The 18344-nt window shown below is 46.2% G+C and overlaps 1 protein-coding gene across 1 annotated transcript in view; it reads left to right on the top strand.

Moving 5' to 3' along the window:
- The first annotated feature begins 4087 nt into the window (after nt 1–4087).
- RFT1 (RFT1 homolog) overlaps nt 4088–18344 on the top strand; it is a 35554-nt gene continuing 21297 nt past the window's right edge. Inside the window, exons 1-6 of the mRNA XM_039243596.1 lie at nt 4088–4191; nt 7920–8005; nt 10331–10447; nt 11558–11747; nt 12542–12643; nt 16790–16927. Of these exons, the coding sequence (XP_039099527.1) occupies nt 4129–4191; nt 7920–8005; nt 10331–10447; nt 11558–11747; nt 12542–12643; nt 16790–16927 (696 nt within the window). The 5' untranslated portion in view covers nt 4088–4128. The remainder of the gene's footprint in view (nt 4192–7919; nt 8006–10330; nt 10448–11557; nt 11748–12541; nt 12644–16789; nt 16928–18344) is intronic.

Here is an 18344-nt window from a genome sequence, read left to right as displayed (position 1 = left end):
ACAGCTCCTTCAGTGACCCGCGATTATAGTCTCATATTCTCACTGGTTCCTCAAATCAGGTGACCCAGGGAAAGAACCCTTCTTGTCTTCCTTCTTTTTCTAGAGCTTCATCATTCATTTATCCGTGCATTCATTCATTTGATAGCAAAGTGCCTCATGCATGTCAGGCACTGAGGCTTGACAGTGATCACCAGGATTGGCAAACTTTTTCTGTAGAAGGCCAGATAGTAAATATTTTCAGGTTTTTGGGTCACACTATTCTGCTCTTGTAGCAAGACAGTAGCTGTAGATGGTGTGTAGACAACTGGGTAGATGTGGCTGTGTTCCAATAACACTTTATTTGTGGACATTGGAATTTGAATTTCATATCATTCTCATGTGTCATAAAATATTCTTCTTTTGGATTCTCCGCCCGCCGCTCCCCCCCCATGATTTGAAAATGTAAAACTGATTCTTAGTTCACAGGCTGTACAAAACAGGCAACAGCCAGCAGGGAGCAGTTCTCCGTCCCTGAGCTTAGCCCTCCACCCAAAAGCCATGGAATATGTCATGCCCTGTGGGGCCCATGCTGCTAGGACGGGCGAGGCCTGTGGAGAGGCTCAGCTCGGAGGTGAGGGAAGCTCCAAGTCCACTGCCGCTCACCCACTGCAGCCCTCCCAGAGTCCATGCCCTCAATGCCACATAAGTTCCCTGGGGTTTACATATGCAGACTCTTAGGTCTCCTTTGGGACCAGAAGCTTTTTTTTTCTTCAAGTTTATTTATTTTTGAGAGAGAAAAAGCACAAGTAGGGGAGGGGCAGAGAAAAAGAAGAAGACACAGAACCCGAAGACACTGAACGAGGCTCCAAAGTCTGAGTTGGGAGTGCAGAGCCCAACGTCGGGCCCTGAACTCACAAATCATGAAATCATGACCTGAGCTGATGTCAGACACTCAACTGACTGAGCCACCCAGGCACCCCTGAGACCAGAAGCTTGCTGAGGGCAGGAACATCTTCAAGCATTAAGAGTCAGAAAGCATCTGGGTTCAAATAGCAGCGTGACTGCTCCCCAGCTGAATGACCTTGGTTGGGTGGGTCACTAATATTTGTGTGTTTCATTGTCCTCATCTGTAATATCCACCCCTGAGTTGTTGAGGGGATAAAGGCGTTAAACTACGCATGTACAGTGCACACAGTGAGTGTCTGATATGGAGTCGGTGGTCAGTGCTCACTGACACTGAGCACAGTCCCTTCCTCCACCCACTCCAGCACCCAGTATGGCTCTGGGCACAAAGTGTGTGCTCAGTCTCTCCTTACTAAGTCCTAACTTCCAGAGAAAAAGGCCCCCAACTCCATGCCCAGGAACTCCTCAGGGTCTGTATCATAGACTCCCACGGGGCTTTGACCCTTGGACTTAGCTTGGAGCATTTCCCTTTTGGCTTCTTTGCCCCCAGCAAAATGATCTCCTTGTCTCTCCTAGACCTGCCCAGCAGGATGCTCAGGGTTTGGCATACGTGGACATGAAGAGCTCTTGGTTGGTTCTGCTTCAGGGATGAGCTATAGTGGAGGTGGCTGCTTGGCTGGGGACAAAGGGAATGGAAGCCTATCTTGCCTGCCAGCCCAAGGCCCATGGGGGTGGGCAGGCTGCCCAGGTCAAGCCCTTGGGCATCTCAGCCATTAGGCCAAATATCCCAACCCCCTAGCATTTTTGCCCTCTTTCTAGGTACACTCCTCTCCCAGGTGGGTGCCTGATTTACTCTGCCTTCCAGAATAGCATCCTGTCTCCCCCTCCAAAAGCCTCTATTACCTTACTTATTTCATTTTTCATAGCATGTATCATTATGTGAAATTTTATTTTTGTTTATTTTTTAAAATGTCTATTTATTGAGAGAGAGAAAGAGAGAGAGAGAGAGAGAGCAAGCAGGGGAAGGACATAGAGAGAGGAGAGAATCCCAAGCAGGCTCTGCACTGAGCCCCACATGGGGCTCAAACTCACGAACCTTGAGATCATGATCCGAGCCAAAATCAAGAGTCAGACGCTTAACAAACTAAGCCACTCAGGCACCCTGAAATTTTATTATTAGGACTTTTCCAGTATCCTTTCCACTAGAATTTAAGTTCCTTAAGGGCTGGACTTTTGTCTGTTTTATGATTACCTTCAGAGAACAGGTGGAGAATCTCTCTTATTTAATACGTGAGCATACTGGGGCACCTGGGTGGCTCAGTTGGTTAAGGGTCTGACTCTAGCTCAGGACGTGATTTCATGGTTCGTGAGTTCAAGCCCATGTCAGGCTCTGTGATGACAGCTCAGAGCCTTGAGCCTGCTTTGGATTCTGTGTCTCCCTCTCTCTCTGCCCCTCCCCTGATCATTCTCAGTCTCTGTCTCCCTCTCTCTCAAAAATAAATATTTTTTAAAAATTAGTAAGCATAATGAGGTCACCAGGTTAGTGAGTAGCAGAATGAAGATTCAGGGCCAGGTCTGTCTCATAGTCAAATACATTCTGAACCTTTGCCATAAGACAGAGCTTGATAAACCTGGTAAGATGGAGTGGGAAGGAGAAGGCATAGGCCTTGAGTCCTGTAGTTTGTTTCAGCTATAAGAGGGCAGGAGGCATTTACGGAACTTCTAGGAGCCTTCTCCAGCACTGTTGCAGGAGGCAAAGTCAGGTGGGCTTCACTCTTGCCTTCTTGAATTCAGATCATGGGCTGTTTAGACAGAAACACACTTTCTAGCCTCTTCACTGCCAAGCAGACGGTGCTAGAAGCTATAAAGGTCAAAAAGTGCTTTCCAGGTGCTGTCTTAGTCTGCTTAGACTGCTGTAACAAAATGCCATGACTAGGTGGCTTTAACAACAGGGATTTATTTATTGCAGCTCTGGAGGCTGGAAAGTCCAAGACAAAGCACTGGCTGGTTTGTAGGTGGCTGCTTTCTTGCTGTATCCTCACATGGCAGAGAGATAGCATTCCTATTCCTCTTTCTCTGATCTCTTCTTACAAGGGCACTAACCCCCCATTCATGAGGGTACCACATTCATGACCTAATTACCTCCCAAAGGCCCCTCGTCACTTGGGGATTAGGCCTTAAACATATGAATTTGGGAAGGGCCCCAACATCCAGTCCACAGCAGGTGCTGACTGTATTACTCAGGAAAGCCTGGACAGTGGGGTCTTGGAGAGTGGCTGCTGTGGGAAATGCCGTCAGGGAAGGCACTTTGGGCAGGGGGCAACAGGAATAACGGCCAATGAGAGTGAGGGCCTGTATAAAGAATGGTAAGGGCTCCCACGGCCAGGTATGTAGAGTGCTGGGGAATGGCAGTGATGGTGTGAAAGGTGGTTCAGAAGGTAGGCTGGAGTCAAATTACGGAAAGCCTAAAAGAGACTGAGAAAGTCCGCTTCCTAGGGAGCATAGTAGATAAGAACAAGGACAGAGCAGCTGATGCTATGTGTTAGGTGCTTTACGTTTAACAAAGCAATTTCCAGACATTCCTCTGCCCTGTCCTCACAGCTGGAAGCATGCAGGCCAAAGCGGCAAGTTTAGGATCAGGAGCCCACGGCCCGCTCCATTCAGGCAAAAGTTGTGCAGACTTGAACAAGTCACCTCGCATCTCCACGTCTCCCCTTACTCCTCTGACAACAGGGCCCAGTTCTCAGAAGTTCAGGAAGGATTACACAAGACCATACACGTGAAAAAACAAAATGCTGCATTTATCTTCTGGTCCTCAGTCCTTTCTTTGTAAAACGGGTACAATTCCTGTCGTGCCTAATTTAGGTGGCTGTGGCGCAACTTTGTAATCAAGGCCAAAAGGGAAGAATCTTATTAACGAGGCCAGAAAAATCAGTGTTTCTTGGTTAGCAGGCTGAGAGCCTCAAGGAAGACGCTTTTGGCTCGTTTAACAGCTTCTCTTAACTTATTTGGGACTGGGAGGAAGAGCACAGAAACCGCCTCAACTCACACAAAAGGAGAAGAGATGCGGCGCTGAACACTGACGTCACTCAAGCCTCTCACTTAAAGGGCCAGAACATTTCGTGCTCCGTCTCCGCCTCCCCGAGATAACCAATCAGAGAGCGAGCCGGGCCGTGACGCTATCTCTCCGCGACGAGGCCGGCTGGCGGCGGCGTTTCCTGGTGACCGAGGCGGGGCGCCGAGGCGATGGGCAGCCGAGAGGTGCTGGGCCAAGCGGCCCGGCTGGCCTCCTCCGGTCTGCTCCTACAGGTACTCTGCCCGGCCGGCTGCAGACCGACCTGCAGCCGGACCCGCAGTCCGGAGGCGCGAGGAGGTGGCCCTGGGGCCCTTGAGAGCGCGCTTTCGGGCACACCCAGTCCCGGCGTGGACCCCACTACTGAGGGTTCAACAAAGAGGCGGTGGCGGTTGAGAACGGGCGCCTGGGCAGGAGTTCAGAGTCCTGACTGGGAGACTGCAAACATGTCGCTTTCCTTATGAGCGTTATATTTCCCATATGGTAGTAGGAGAGAATTAGGTGGCAGGGGCGCCTTCGGTGCTCTAGAATTTGATGTTCTTAAGGCAAGGGGTTCACACCTCCCCCCACCGCTGACCCTCAGACACCTTCTTCAAGCTCTCGGACTCTGAGTTCACAGAGACAAGATGGCATAGCTAAGAAAAAGATACCTGGGCTGCCTAGATTGGAAACCCGGTTCTACCATATGTTTTCTGCATGAACCAGGACAAAGGTTTTCTCTAGCTAAGCCTCAGCTCCTCATCGGGAAAATCAGATGAGTAATTGTACCTCGCTCATAAAGTTTCTATGAGGCTTGACTGGAGTCATTCAGATAATCGTATTTAATGGTGTACCTGGCTCTTGGTAGGCACCTAGTAAATGTTAGCTGCATTTTCCGTCTGGCTATGTGACCTTGGATAAGTCACTTGCCCTTCCTGGCCCCAATTTTCATCATCTGTCAGATAAGGTACATGCCAGTTGGGCCAAATGGTGTTTAAAGATTCTTTTAACATTAGGAGCTCGTCATTCTAAGTGGCTCAGTTTTCCTGTGTTGCACTCTTGAGCCATTCAGCCCTTATTCAGAAGAGTCCTGAATCCACCCACCCCCTATATTTTAGAGGCAGCATTTCACTTGGATATTAGGAGAGACAACCAGGCACACTTGAGCTCAAGTTTGGTCCTTGTCACTTGGTAGTTCCTACTCTTGTGAAAATCGCTTTACTTCAAGTATCAGTTTCCTCATCTTAAATGAGAACATTAATACAACCTCATAGGGTCATTAGCAAGATTAGATGACGTGCCTGTTAAGTGCCTGGTGCATTATAAGTACTTAGTGAATGTTAGGTATTTTTATTATGGTAATAAGGATTTTTTAAATGGTCATTATAGGAATGGAATGAAACAATCTGCATAGAGCATGTAGAAGAGTTCCTTGCACAAGTTATATGCTTAATAAACATTCACTTAACCCTAAATTAGCTGAGCTGAACTCTGAATGTACCAAGTTTTTTTCTTCTATCCATGACATAAAAAATGGAGTTCAATGCTTTATCCACAGTGCTGATTGTTCAGGTGTTGATGATACCTTACCGCCCAGATTGGCTTCAGAAAAAGAAAACAAGTGTTGGGACACCTGGGTGGCCCAGCTAGTTAAGTGGTCCAACTTTTTTTTAAAAAATGTCTTTATTTTTGAGAGCCAGAGACAGAGGGAGTGGGGGAGGGGCAGAGAGCGAGAGAGAGACACACAGAATCTGAAGCAGGCTCCAGGCTCTGAGCTGTCAGCACAGAGCTTGACGGGGGCTCGAACCCACAGACTGTGAGATCATGACCTGAGCCGAAGTTGGACACTTTAACCAACTGAGCCACCCAGGGGCCCCTAAATGTCCAACTTTTGATATTGACTCAGGTTGTGATCCCAAGGTTGTAAGGTCAAGCCCCATGTTGGGCTCTGTGCTGTCAACATGGAGCCTGCTTGGGATTCTCACTCTCAGTCCCTTCCCTGCTCACACGCACATTCTCTCCCTCTCTCCAAATAAATAAATACTAAAACAAAAGAGAGGGAGAGAGAGAAAAAACAAGTCTTAGCAGAAAACATAGTGGACGAGGAGTCAGGTGGCCTACCATAAAGCCAAGCTGGGTCATATGATTTTTATGTGACATCGGGCAAATCACTTTGCTCTGAGTCTTAACTTACTTCCTGTGCATTTATCCAGTTGCTTTTAAGGATCAAATAATTAACAGATATGAAAGAGCTTTTTTTAAACTGTAAAGTCCATTACAAAGTTAAATGAAGACTGTGTTGCTACTAAGGGCCACTTATGTGGAGCAAATACTAGGTCACATGAACAACCTCAGAGCTTCATTAACTCAACCCTTTCTTCAAACCAATTAGGTTTAGACCATGATAACTTTGACAGTGAAGTTAACTAAATGTATGTATGTCATTTTTTAAAAACAGCCATAATCTAGGCTTTCTGAGTGTTTTAATCTGGTTTTGGATGTCTCAAATTACAATGCAGACATTTGAGGTAGGTTTGCAATTGTATTGTATCCTGCAAGAATTTGAGCTGGCCATAGTGAAAGTATTAGTCCTTTTAATTGTTTTTTAAGTTTATTTATTTATTTTGTGAGGAAGAGAGCTCATGACCGGGGGGAGGAGTGGAGAGAGAAGGACAGAGAGAAAGAATCCCAAGCAGGCTCCACACTGTCAGTGCAGAGCCCCACATGGTGCTCAGTCCCGTGAACTGTGAGATGACCTGAGCCAAAATCCAGAGAGGCTTAACCAACTGAGTCACCCAGGCGCCCCAATGCCTTTCACTTGTATGCATTTTATAAAAATGCTTTCACCTCTAAGATCTTGTTTGATGCTTATTATCAACCTATAAGATAGGTAGCCTCATTCAACAGAAGGAAATTGAGGCTTATAAGAGTTAGGAGACAAGGGGCCTAACAGCTAAATGGTGATTTGAGGCTCTCAGTTGAGTGGTTTTTCCATTCAGGGCTCCATGAATTGGCTTCAAATGTCTAAATTTGAGTAAAACAATTGGTAAGTAGGTGTGTATCTGCATGATTCCAAGGAGAACTAGAGTTTTCATCAGACTCTCAAAAGGCCACCTTTGACTCCATACTGCGATATCTTGGCTTTGGAGACCTTGATGCTCTGACACTTCAGGGACAGTGTTAAAGTGCACTCTCCTTTTTTGGTCCTACCTTTCCCCAGAGATTTTTAGACTGTTGTGGTCCATTGGCATATTTTGATTGAGTCTTTCAAATTGCAGCTCTTCACAGAGACCTCGGAGTGATTTGTCATTTGCTGTGGATCACACTGTGCAGTTACACCTGTTGTGCTTCCTGGCTGCAGAGGGGCGCTGAGGTTTGCCCCCTGCTCAGCATCCACATTTAGCATCCCCACTTAACGCCCTGTTCTTTGTCTCATGGAAGAATTCCTTGCTCAGGTGGTTTTCTTGCATTGACAGGTTTGAAGTCTTGGGATATATTCCTTTCAAATGGCAATAGGTGGGAAGAGATTAAATGTCATTATCAGAATCCCCAGATATTGCTAGGCAGAGAAGAGAGATTAGACCTGTGATTCCTAGAGACTGACATTCCCTGCAGGCTCCCACTTGCTAAGTGTGTGCTATTTCTAAACAGGCTGGAGGGAGGGCCAGTGTGAAGCACTGACTAGAATTCTCTGTCTCCTGAAGTGCCTGACTTCGAGCCCAAAGAATTCACCATGTCAGGGCCTCCCTCTTATCAGTAAATTAGATTTCCAAGTGCCTTTGTGGGCTCTTCTACCATCACACAGGAGGGCTGAGGGACCCCCAAGGAATGAAATTTCACCAGAAACACAGGTGGAGCGTTTTCAGGAGGGTCTCTGTGGCAAAGCTGCTGTATGTCAGTGGGTTATTAGGAAGAGCAGCCATGTTGTTTTCATTTCAACAAAATAGATATTACGAACATAATGTATTCTCTTCTTTCTCTGTAGGTGTTGTTTCGATTGATCACCTTTATCTTGAATGCATTCATTCTTCGCTTCCTGTCAAAGGAAATCGTTGGCATAGTGAATGTGAGGTAAGAAGGGAGTACCCTGGCATCGCCCACAACTCACGTTCCCAGTCAGGGTACCTGTGTGTCATCCTTCGAGTTTAGAAGCGTGGACCTTTACCAGAAGCAGAGTGTTTTAGCAGTGGGCTGAGGAAAAGCATGCCGGGGTTGGGGAATGAGCAGGCAGAGCTGCTTTTAATGGATCCATGGAGTGTTTTCCATTAGCAGCCTCCAAATGCACATTTCTCTGCCAGCTGTTCCGGTTTGTCTGCTCTTAGAACCCAGGAGAGGAGTGGGAGTAATTCGTTGCAAACCCTGTCTCAGGTATAATCCTGTGTTCTCGTCCCGCTGACAGCAAAGGAAGTGGGAATCCTGCAGCCGGTAAGGATGTGCTCGGTAATTACGCGGCTGGAGCAGCCTGCCTGCCCTCCTTAGTGACTTTTATAATCAGAAGATGGTCGTTAGGGTGAGAGTGTGTGTCCTGGTCATGAGTCCCTTGGCAGCTCTTAGAAAGCTGCCTTGCTTTGTCTTTTAGACTTCATTTGTTTCTTCTGCTCTCCTTTCTGTTCAAGGGCACCCACGCACATTCTGTGTTCACAAATGACACGGAAGTATACGAAGTGATGTGAATGCTCAGGATAGCTCCACTTCTCAGGTGTATCTTCATGTCCTGATAAATAAGACAGTATGTTCCAGACAGCATTTTCCATTGAATATCCACCAAACATATGCTCTGGGCTCTGTCCTCAGAGCTTAGAGAAGGTTCTCACCGACGGGCAAAGGAATCATCTGGGGGAGTTTTGCACTGGGCAAGGCTGAGAAGGGATCCAGGAATCAGTATTTTGACAAGCTCCTTAGGTGATTTTGAAGCAGGGGCCATATTTTGAGAAATACTGTTTTAAAAGAGAGAAGGAGGGCACGTGGCTGGCTCAGTGGAGTGTGTGACTCTCTGATCTCAGGGATGTAAGTTCAAGTTCCATGTTGGGTGTAGAGATTACTTAAAAATAAAATCCTAGGGGTGCCTGGATGGCTTAGATGGTTGAGCATCTGACTTTGGTTTGGGTCATGATCTCATGGTTCGTGGGTGTGAGCCCCACATTAGGCTTACTGCTGTCAGCACAGAACCTGCTTCAGATCCTCTGTCTACCCCCTGCCCCGCCCCTCCCTCTCTGGTTCTCTCTCTTCATCTCTCTCTCTCTCAAAATAAATAAACTTAAAAATAAATAAATAATAAAAGCAGGAAGGAAGAGGACCAAATCTCTTAGGTGCTCAGGTTTGAAAGCAGTTTGGGCCTCTTGCCATCTGGTTTTCTCTAGATTGGCGGTCTCTGCTTAGCATATGGTTCAGTCTCCTCCTTCCCAGTGTTGGACAGAAGCACTGGATAGCAGCATGATCCTTGGACGTCCTCAGAGAGACCTTAACCCTGGGCTGTGCCCATGCTGGCTTCATCACCCATGGCCTATCGGTGAGGGAAAACCTCAGCTACTACTCCTGCAGGTGCAGGAGGGTCCACCTAAATATCGCCCACCCGGGAAAGATGGAGACAAGCCTTGCTGACCTGGGCTGCAGCGGCCTCTGTAATGGCCCCAGCCTATTACCTATTACCTATTGCCTATTGCCTGTCCTGAGATGCTTTTGCCCAGGGCTGCCACTTAGAGCCTCAGTTTCTGTCATAAGAGCTGATCGGTCACCAGTCTCAGGGGGACCTAGAGGTCCCCTTGCTCTGTGTGGTCATAAAAGCAGGAAGGAAGAGGACCAAATCTCTTAGGTGCTCAGGTTTGAAAGCAGTTTGGGCCTCTTGCCATCTGGTTTTCCCTTTCTCCTCCTATTGTCAGAGCTGTACCTCTGCCTATAGCCGTGAGGCCTTAGGCTTTGGGGGCCACTGGGGCAGTTTTTGTCCCAGGTATGATGCCTATAGACACACACTCTGGTGTCCCTTGTTTGGTTCCTAACTCTGTTATTCAAGTGAATCAGACTAGTACCAGGGCCGTGTAAAAACTCACTACCCTTCACATCACCACCAGTGATATAGGACCACAACATTTTCTTCCTGTCGCTGGCAAAATCTCAGAAATTCTGTCTATGAAAAAAAATTAGAGTCATTATTGATTTCTTCTTTTTTTTTAATGTTTGTTTATTTTTGAGAGAGAGTATGAACAGGGGAGGGCCAAGGCGGGGGAGGGGGGGTGCAGAGATATCCAAGCAGGCTCCAGGCTCTGAGCTGTCAGTACAGAGCCCAATGTGGGGCTCAAACACATAAACCACGAGATCATGACCCGAGCCAAAGTCAGAAGCTTAACCTACTGAACCACCCAAGCGTCCCCATTATTGATTTCTCCTTTTTCTTTAAAGGCTAACACTGCTTTACTCGACCACCATCTTCCTGGCCAGAGAGGCCTTCCGTAGAGCATGTCTGAGTGGGGATGCCCAGCGAGACTGGAGCCAGACCTTCAACCTCCTGTGGCTAACGTGAGTTGTGTTTCAGCAGGAGACCATGCAAAATCAAGTGTCCTAAGTGTTGTGAGTTAAACAGCAACACTTACCCAAAGCTAAATTATCTCCAGTTTGGGTTTCTGGGACCTGAGCAGGGGATAGGAGGGAGAAGGCATCCATGTGGAAGGAGTTTCTTGGCTGCTTTCTCTCTGGATGGCCAGGAGCCAGGAGGAGGCTCTGGGTGGGGGTTTCAGGGCCAGGTTTCTACCCTCTTGGGAGGTTGTTTCTGCCGTTCCTGATGCCCACTCTGGGCCCCAGTGGGCCTTTACTGTCTTCTTTATTCCTAATCTTCCCCCCTCCCTGTGGTCTTCTCTGAGCTTTTAACAACCACTTAGAATTTTTTTTGAAAACCTTTTAGGGCTTTCATTATATCTTTCTTCAATTTTGTTATGCTGATTTCAGTTCTCAGCCCTTTAGAATATTCTTGAAGATCAAGTACATCAGCTAAAACTTGTAATGGCTTTTCTGCAGTTAGATTCCTGCAGGGAGGGCTGGTGCTTGAGGTTTTTTTTTTCAGTGCTGCCTTCCATAACTCCTTTTTGCCTCATGGAAATGACTGTCACGAGGCTGGTAGGTGTTTGTTTTATTACAGGGATAACTATTGGCTCCCCTGTCATTTTGAAGTGCTCTGTGCTGCACATGCTAGGGGATACTGTGCATTGGGCTGCTGTTTATTTGGGTACAAGAACTGACCTTATACACTCTGTTAGTCATTTGTGGTGCAAACAACAGCCACATACTTGCCGGGGTTTTTGTTTATCTTGTCAGTGTAACACAGTGCATAGGAGTGTAGCCTTATGAATTAGATGGGTAGTGGGTCCTGCTTCTGCCCTTGGCTAACTGTCCATGACCTTGGCCAAATTCCCCAGTGCTTGTCAGCCTTAGTTTCCTCATCATTTCAATGGGGATAATAGCAAGATCGTTGTGAGGTGTCTGTGAGGTAGAGGGGGTGGATCTGAGGCCTGGCATGTAGTAAGTGCCTTAATAAGTGGCAGCTATTTTTTAAATTCTACTTCTTTCTGTTCAGTGTTACTATTTTACTATTTTTATTTTTAGCATATTAAAAAACATTTTTTCTTTTTCTAGAGTCCCCCTGGGTATGTTTTGGTCCTTGCTCCTGGGCTGGGTGTGGTTACAGTTGCTGGAAGTGCCTGATCCTCATGCCGTCCCCCACTATGGAAGTGGAGTGGTGTTGTTCGGTCTTTCAGCTGTGGTGGAGCTTCTGGGAGAACCCTTCTGGGTCTTGGCACAAGCACAGATGTTTGTCAAGCTCAAGGTCAGCATGCCTTCTGCTTTGATGGGAAATGCGAAGAATAAGGGAAAGAGTGGTTTCTGAAGAAGATCTTCTAGGAGTGATGATTTTTTCAGATTTTCATTTAAAAAGAAATTTCGAAAAAGGTAACATGATCAGTTTAATTCATTCCCTTGAAATTTGGCAGATGGGCTAGGCTTTAAGTTTACATCTGCTATACTATTAATGCAAAAATAGGTTTACTAATAGGGAAGTCATTTGCTTAGATAAGAATTTAAGAGGACTGTAAAGGTTTTTCAGATTTTCTAGTGATTCTGTTCTTAATTATTTACTAATTAATTTTCATCTTTTAAAATCTTTTGTTTAATATGTACAAAAGAATATACGCTGTATGCGTAAATCTTTTTTTTTAAAGTTTATTTATTTATTTTTGAGAGAGACAAGGACAGTGTGAATTGTGGAGGGCCAAAGAGAGGGTGAGAGAGAATCCCAAGCAGGATCTACACTGTCAGTGCAGAGCCTGATGCAGGGCTTGAACTCACAAACCCATGAGATCATGACCTGAGCTGAAATCAAGAGTCAGACACTTAACCAACTGAGCCACCTGAGTGCCCACTGTATGTGTAAATCTTAAAGCATGATAATACTGAAAATCCTTGAATTTACTACCCAGCCCAACTAGAACATTATCAGTGCTGTCTGACCACGTGCCCAACCCCCACTGCCAGGGTAACCACTATCCTAGATTTCTATTTGTCATTCCTGTGCATCTTTAGTTTTTAATAATGTAAAGTACACCCTTTACTACATATTTGCAGGTGATTGCCGAGAGCCTGTCAGTCATCCTCAAGAGTGTCCTGACAGCTTTTCTTGTGCTATGGTCGCCTCACTGGGGGCTATACATTTTCTCTTTGGCCCAGGTAAGAGTTATGGTTTTTCACTTTGGTATAATCTGTGTTTCAACATTTGATTTTTTCTTTTTTTCTTTTTTAAGTTTAGTCATTTATTATTTCTGAGAGAGAGAGAGAGAGGGTGCGTGAGCGCACAAGCAGGGGATGGGCAGAGAGAGAGAGGGAGACACAGAATCCAAAGCAGGCTCCAGGCTCTGAGTTGTCAGCACAGAGCACCACACAGGACTCAAACTCAATAACCGTGAGATCATGACCTGAGCGGAAGTCAGACGCTTAACTGACTGAGCCACCCAGGAGCCCCTGATTTTTTTTCTTCTTGTTCTGTTAACTGTGTGGTTTACATTTGCAGTATTCGTGAGTGTGAGGCAGGCTGGAAGCTCTAGTAAGATGGTCTTGACAGTTCTTTTCCTTTGGCTGTCCATCCTACTCCACGTGCTGATGCTCCTGGTTTCCCCAGGGGCCTGGTGAAGGCCCTGCACTTGGCCTCATTGTCAAACATAACAACTCTTTTAGATGTTCTGTGAGCGAGCCAGACCAAACTCACCTTTGATTGTCTTACTGTCTTAGGGAGGAGGGAGAAGAGCAGTGAGGGAGTGCGGGGGTAACCAAATTGCACGTGTGTTTTTTTTTCCCTGGATTTTAATCAGTTGTTCTCAGAATAGGAAGAAACTCTGCCAAGCCTGTTTGAAACTTGCATTGAAATCTTACACAATGCAGAGCATATGAATTGAGTCTTAGTGGGCACATTCTCACTTTCAGAGGCTCCGGCCTCGTTGCCATACCATTTTCTAGTTCTAGTTCGTGTCTGGAGCTCAAATAAAAGTACGACTAGAGTACAGTGCTCATTTTAAAAACAAAACCTAAGATTAGATAGTTACCAGAACATCTTATAGGACAAAGCAGTTTGTAATTTTTCCTAATGTATAGCAAGATAAGTTAAAATTCTTAGTCACAGTTTTAGTGAAAATCTTTCCTGTGTCCTAAGTAAAAACAGCAAATGTATTTATGAACACAGAAAAAGCAGATTTAAAAATAATACTATAAGAATGAAAATTACCTCCCCAAAGCAGTCTGCAAACAGCTATATATTTTAGAGAAGTTATTTGTGATTATTTTTGCCATGTTTATTAGATCTGGGACTACAGTACTCTGCATTCATCGTGTTTTTGATATATTCTCCCTAATAGAACAGGAGGCCATGGAGACGCCTGGTTATTGGTTGGCCCTTCTTGGGAAAGGCACTTGCATTATGACTTTCTGATGGTCATAGCTCCCACTCAGGATTCATCATAGGTCAGCAAGGCCCATTCTAAGTTTACTTGCTTTCTTATGATAAGACTTCAGAGAGCTCTTCTCTGCTACGTTCTCTGTCAGTGTCTGTGTGAGAGGCCTGAGAGCCAATAGCACCTCACCTCAGCAGGTGATCCCTGCCCAGGGCTCTGGGATTCCCCTTTGTCTAGCTTGCCTCTAGGTTCCTCCCTAAACAGCCCCTTACCCCATTATATATCAAGTAAAAGGGTCATTTCAGAATATGTAAAAAATTCTTACAACTCAACAATGAGAAGATAGACTACCCCAAAAGTGGGTAAAGGACCCGAATAAACATTTTTCCAAAGAAGATATACAAATAAATAGCCAATAAGCACATGAAAAGATGCTTAATATCATCAATCACTAGACAGATGTAAGTTAAAAACAATGAGATGACTACTTTATACCCATTAGGATGGCTGTTATCAAAAAAAAAACCCAAAAAAACCCACAAACAAACCCAGAAAATAGCAAGTGTTGCTGAGGATATGGAGAAATTGGAACCCTCATACCTTGCTGCTGGGAATATAAATGGTGCAGCCACTGTGGAAAACAGTTTGGCAGTTCCTCAAAAAGTTAAAATGTAGGGGCGCCTGGGTGGTTCAGTTGGTTAAGTGTTGGACTTCGGCTCAGGTCCTGATCTCCTCCATTGGGCTCTCTGCTGTCAGCACAGAGTCCTCTTCAGATCCTCTATCCCCTCCTCTCTCTGCCCCTCCCCTGCTTGTGCTCGCTTGCTCTCTCTCTCTCAAAAATAAGCATTAAAAAAAAAGTTAGATGTAGAACAGATGCATGCCCAGTGGTTTGACTCCTAGGTACATACCCAAAAGAATGAAAGAGTGTGTTCAAACATCCTGTACACAGATGTTCATAGCAGCACTGTTCACCACAGCCAAAAGGAGGAAATAACCCAGATGTCCATCAGCTGATGAATGGATAAACAAAATATGACATATCTATGCATGGAATATTACTCAGCCATAAAAATAATCACGTGCCACAACACGATGAACTTTGAAAACATACCAAGTGAACGAAGCCAGACTCAAAAGGCCACCTATTGTATGATTGCATTAATATATAATGTCCAGAATAAGCAAATCCATAGAGACAAAGCAGATTTTGATTGCCAGGGATGGAGGAATAGAAAGTGACTGCTTAATGGGCACAGAATTTCCTTTTGGAGTGATGGAAATGTTCTGGAATGAAACAGGGGTGGTGGTTTACAGCACTGTGAATGTACTAAAAGCTACTGAATTGTATATTTTAAAATGGTTAAAACAGTCAACGTCATGTTGTGTGAATTTTTCCTCAATGGAAAGGGGGGAGGGATCACGTAGCTGGGATTCACTGCATGAAGACTACCCACAGGTTGTCACTGCCTCCCCAGGCACTGCTGTTTGGGGAGATGAAGGGAGGTGGGGAAGGGGCCTCACGTCACAGAGGATGTTGCAGCTGGTGCTGTGGCTCACAGCAGAGCTGCCGTGTCTTAAAGGGCTTGAGGCATGAAAGAAGGACGGTGGATGGCGGGCTCTGTCCGCCGGCATGGATAAGGGTGGAGAGCTGAGGAGCCTGAACCCTCTGGACAAGACTTCCCTTTCTCCTTGCTCTGTGCCTTTGCCACAGGAGCAGGCCTGGCATTACTGGATTGAAAGCGGGGCCTGGAGGCCCTGTTGCTTCCTGAGCTAGTGCACTTTGCTGTTCCCAGCGGGGAAAGAAGGGAGAAAGGAGCTGTGAAAGGGGCTGTTTGGATACTCCTCCCAGCCTGCAAACAAAACCCCAGGCTGCTGCTCCTGGCCAAAAGCCACCCTTTTGTCCTGGGTGAGTGGAGGGAAGGGTGGGCCCTCTTAGCGCCCCCCTGACTCCCTCCCCTGCCCTGTAGTAGCTCTGGCCCTGCCCGCACACCGGGCCAAGAGGAGGGAGCCAACAGCTCAGGTCTGCTTGTAATCACAGTGTCACAGGCTTCCTGGGTTTATGGAAAAGCCCCCATCCTAAATGACGGCAAGTCCCGGATATTAGCACAGCACACATAGGTGGGTCCTCACGGTGTGCTGTCTGGGCAGGAGCCTCGTTCCTGTAGCCAACTGGAACATTTGGAGAACATATGTGACATTGCTGCGGTGGTGGCACAAAGGAATGTCTGTCATGGGAATTACATTCTGCCTGCCTGGAAGTACTGTTCTCCCAGTCAGCTCAAGGGTTTGGAGCACTTTCCCCAGAGATGCCCCAACAGTGCTGGCTCTTTGTGAGTAGTGCTCCTTTCCAGAGGGTGGGGCATCACTCACTAGAAGGTACAGTTAAAAAAGACAGGTCTAGGGGCGCCTGGGTGGCTTAGTTGGTTGAGCGTCCGACTTTCGCTCGGGTCATGATCTCGCGGTTCGTGGGTTCGAGCCCCGCATCGGGCTCTGTGCTGACTGCCAGCTCAGAGCCTGGAGCCTGTTTCAGTCTGTGACTCCCTCTCTCTCTGACCCTCCCCTGCTCACGCTGTCTCTCTCTCTCTCCTAGAAATAAATAAAAATATTAAAAAAAAAAAAAAAAGACAGGTCTATTTCCCTCTCTCTCTTTTTTTTTTTTTTTTTTTTTTAAGATTGATTGATTGATTGAGAGAGGGAGAGAGAGAATCCCAGCTGGTTCCAGACCATCAGCAGAGGCTGATGTGGGACTTGAACTCACGAACTGTGAGATCATGACCTGAGCCAAAATCAAGAGTCAGACGCTTAACTGACTGAGCTACCTGGGTGCCCCAAGACATTTCTTGATGGGCCTTGGAGGTCAAATTCATAGGTATATCTTAATTCTGCCTATATTAAAACTGTGCAATTTAAATCCACTATTTTCTTTTCACAGCTTTTTTATACTGCAGTTCTGGTGCTCTGCTATGCTATTTATTTCACAAAGTTATTGGGCTCCTCAGAATCAACCAAGCAACAGACTCTTCCTGTCTCCAGAATGACAGATCTGTTACCCAGTATTACAGGAAGTAGAGTAAGTAATACATTCAATCTCTTATCGTTTTAATCACAGATCCTGATTATCCTTGAAAGAAAGAAACCGTTACTTTGCTTATTGCTATAATAGCAAGGACAGCTTCATAGCTCATATTTATTGAGTGCTCACTATGTACTAGGCCAAGGTTTCTCAGCCTTGACACTGTTGACATTTTGGGCTGGATAATTCTGTGTTGTGGGGCTGTCTAGTGGATTATAGGATGTTTAGCAGCATTCTTGATCTTAACCCACTAGATACCAGTAGCTACCACCTCTCAGCTGTAATAACCAAAAATGTCTCCAGACACCAATGTCCCCTGGGGGGTAACACTGCCCCACCTTGAGAACCACTTTGCTAGCCCCTATGCTGTTGCTTTACATGCCTTATTTAATACTTATACCCACTCTGTGAGGCTGATGTTATTATTACAATTTTAGGGTTGAGGAACTGAACCTTAGAGACTAACTATGTGGCCAAGGTGAGGTTCAGAGTGAGGGCAGGAGCCCAGAGTGGCTTGATTCCCCATAGAGCACAGGCTGTAACCACCGTGCGCCACTCTCTATGTTCTGCTGTGTCTCGGTGTTTCCCAGGACTGACCTCCAGCGCAGACAGTCCAGCATGCTGACAGAGCAGGGATGGCCCCAGCACAGCTCCATTACCTAGTATCGGGCCCATCTTTCCGGTGACCCACTTTCCTGTGTAGACCACTGAGGATTCTAGCTGCTGATGTGTGGGAGTGAGGAATAACCTTTCTCTTCTTTACTCTCCAACTCTCAGTCCATTTGCCTTTTATTTCCTAACTCTGGTGGGGTCAGTGCTCTGTGTGTGGCCCCAGAGTTGCACACGTGATAATATGCCACGTTGCCTCTGCTCAGATGCTTTGTGAGCTGGGCTGACTCACTTTCCCTCACTTTCACTATGTGTTTGCTGCACGTAGTGGAGGTGAGGCTTCAGCTGGACTTCTCCTTATGCCTCTGTTGTGATTAGTTGAGAAAATAGGAAAGTATTTGAGATATAAGTCTCAGAACTTACGGAATCCTGTTATACAGCTTTTCAAGACCAGATGTTATGTGACAAAGCCAGATATGTTCTCATTTGTTAGATAAGAGCTCTCCATTCTGATCACACAGATCACCTCTAACCTAAATCAACATGGCAGTTTTGAGATACCAAGCTGCCTCATCTGCGGGCTTAGTGGGTAAGGACTTGGGGTCACTTCTCCTGCCTGGCGCGTCTGCCACCTGCCCCCAGAGTGGCTTTTCCTACTGTGCCAGCCCCTGTGCCCAGCAGTATTTTGGAAAAGAGCATTTGGACTATTAATACAGGCCAGGAGATAGAGGGTAATGAAAAGAGCCTCCGTGTGTATTTAATTCTGTGGTGGGCTTACACAGCTCTCACACACACATCTGAGCTG

Source organism: Hyaena hyaena, unplaced genomic scaffold (genome assembly GCF_003009895.1).
Source record: "Hyaena hyaena isolate Hyena2069 unplaced genomic scaffold, ASM300989v1 scaffold_231, whole genome shotgun sequence".
Taxonomy (NCBI): Eukaryota; Metazoa; Chordata; class Mammalia; order Carnivora; family Hyaenidae; genus Hyaena; species Hyaena hyaena.
The sequence above is the reverse complement of the archived record's forward strand: the minus strand, read 5'-3'. Positions and strand labels throughout refer to the sequence as shown.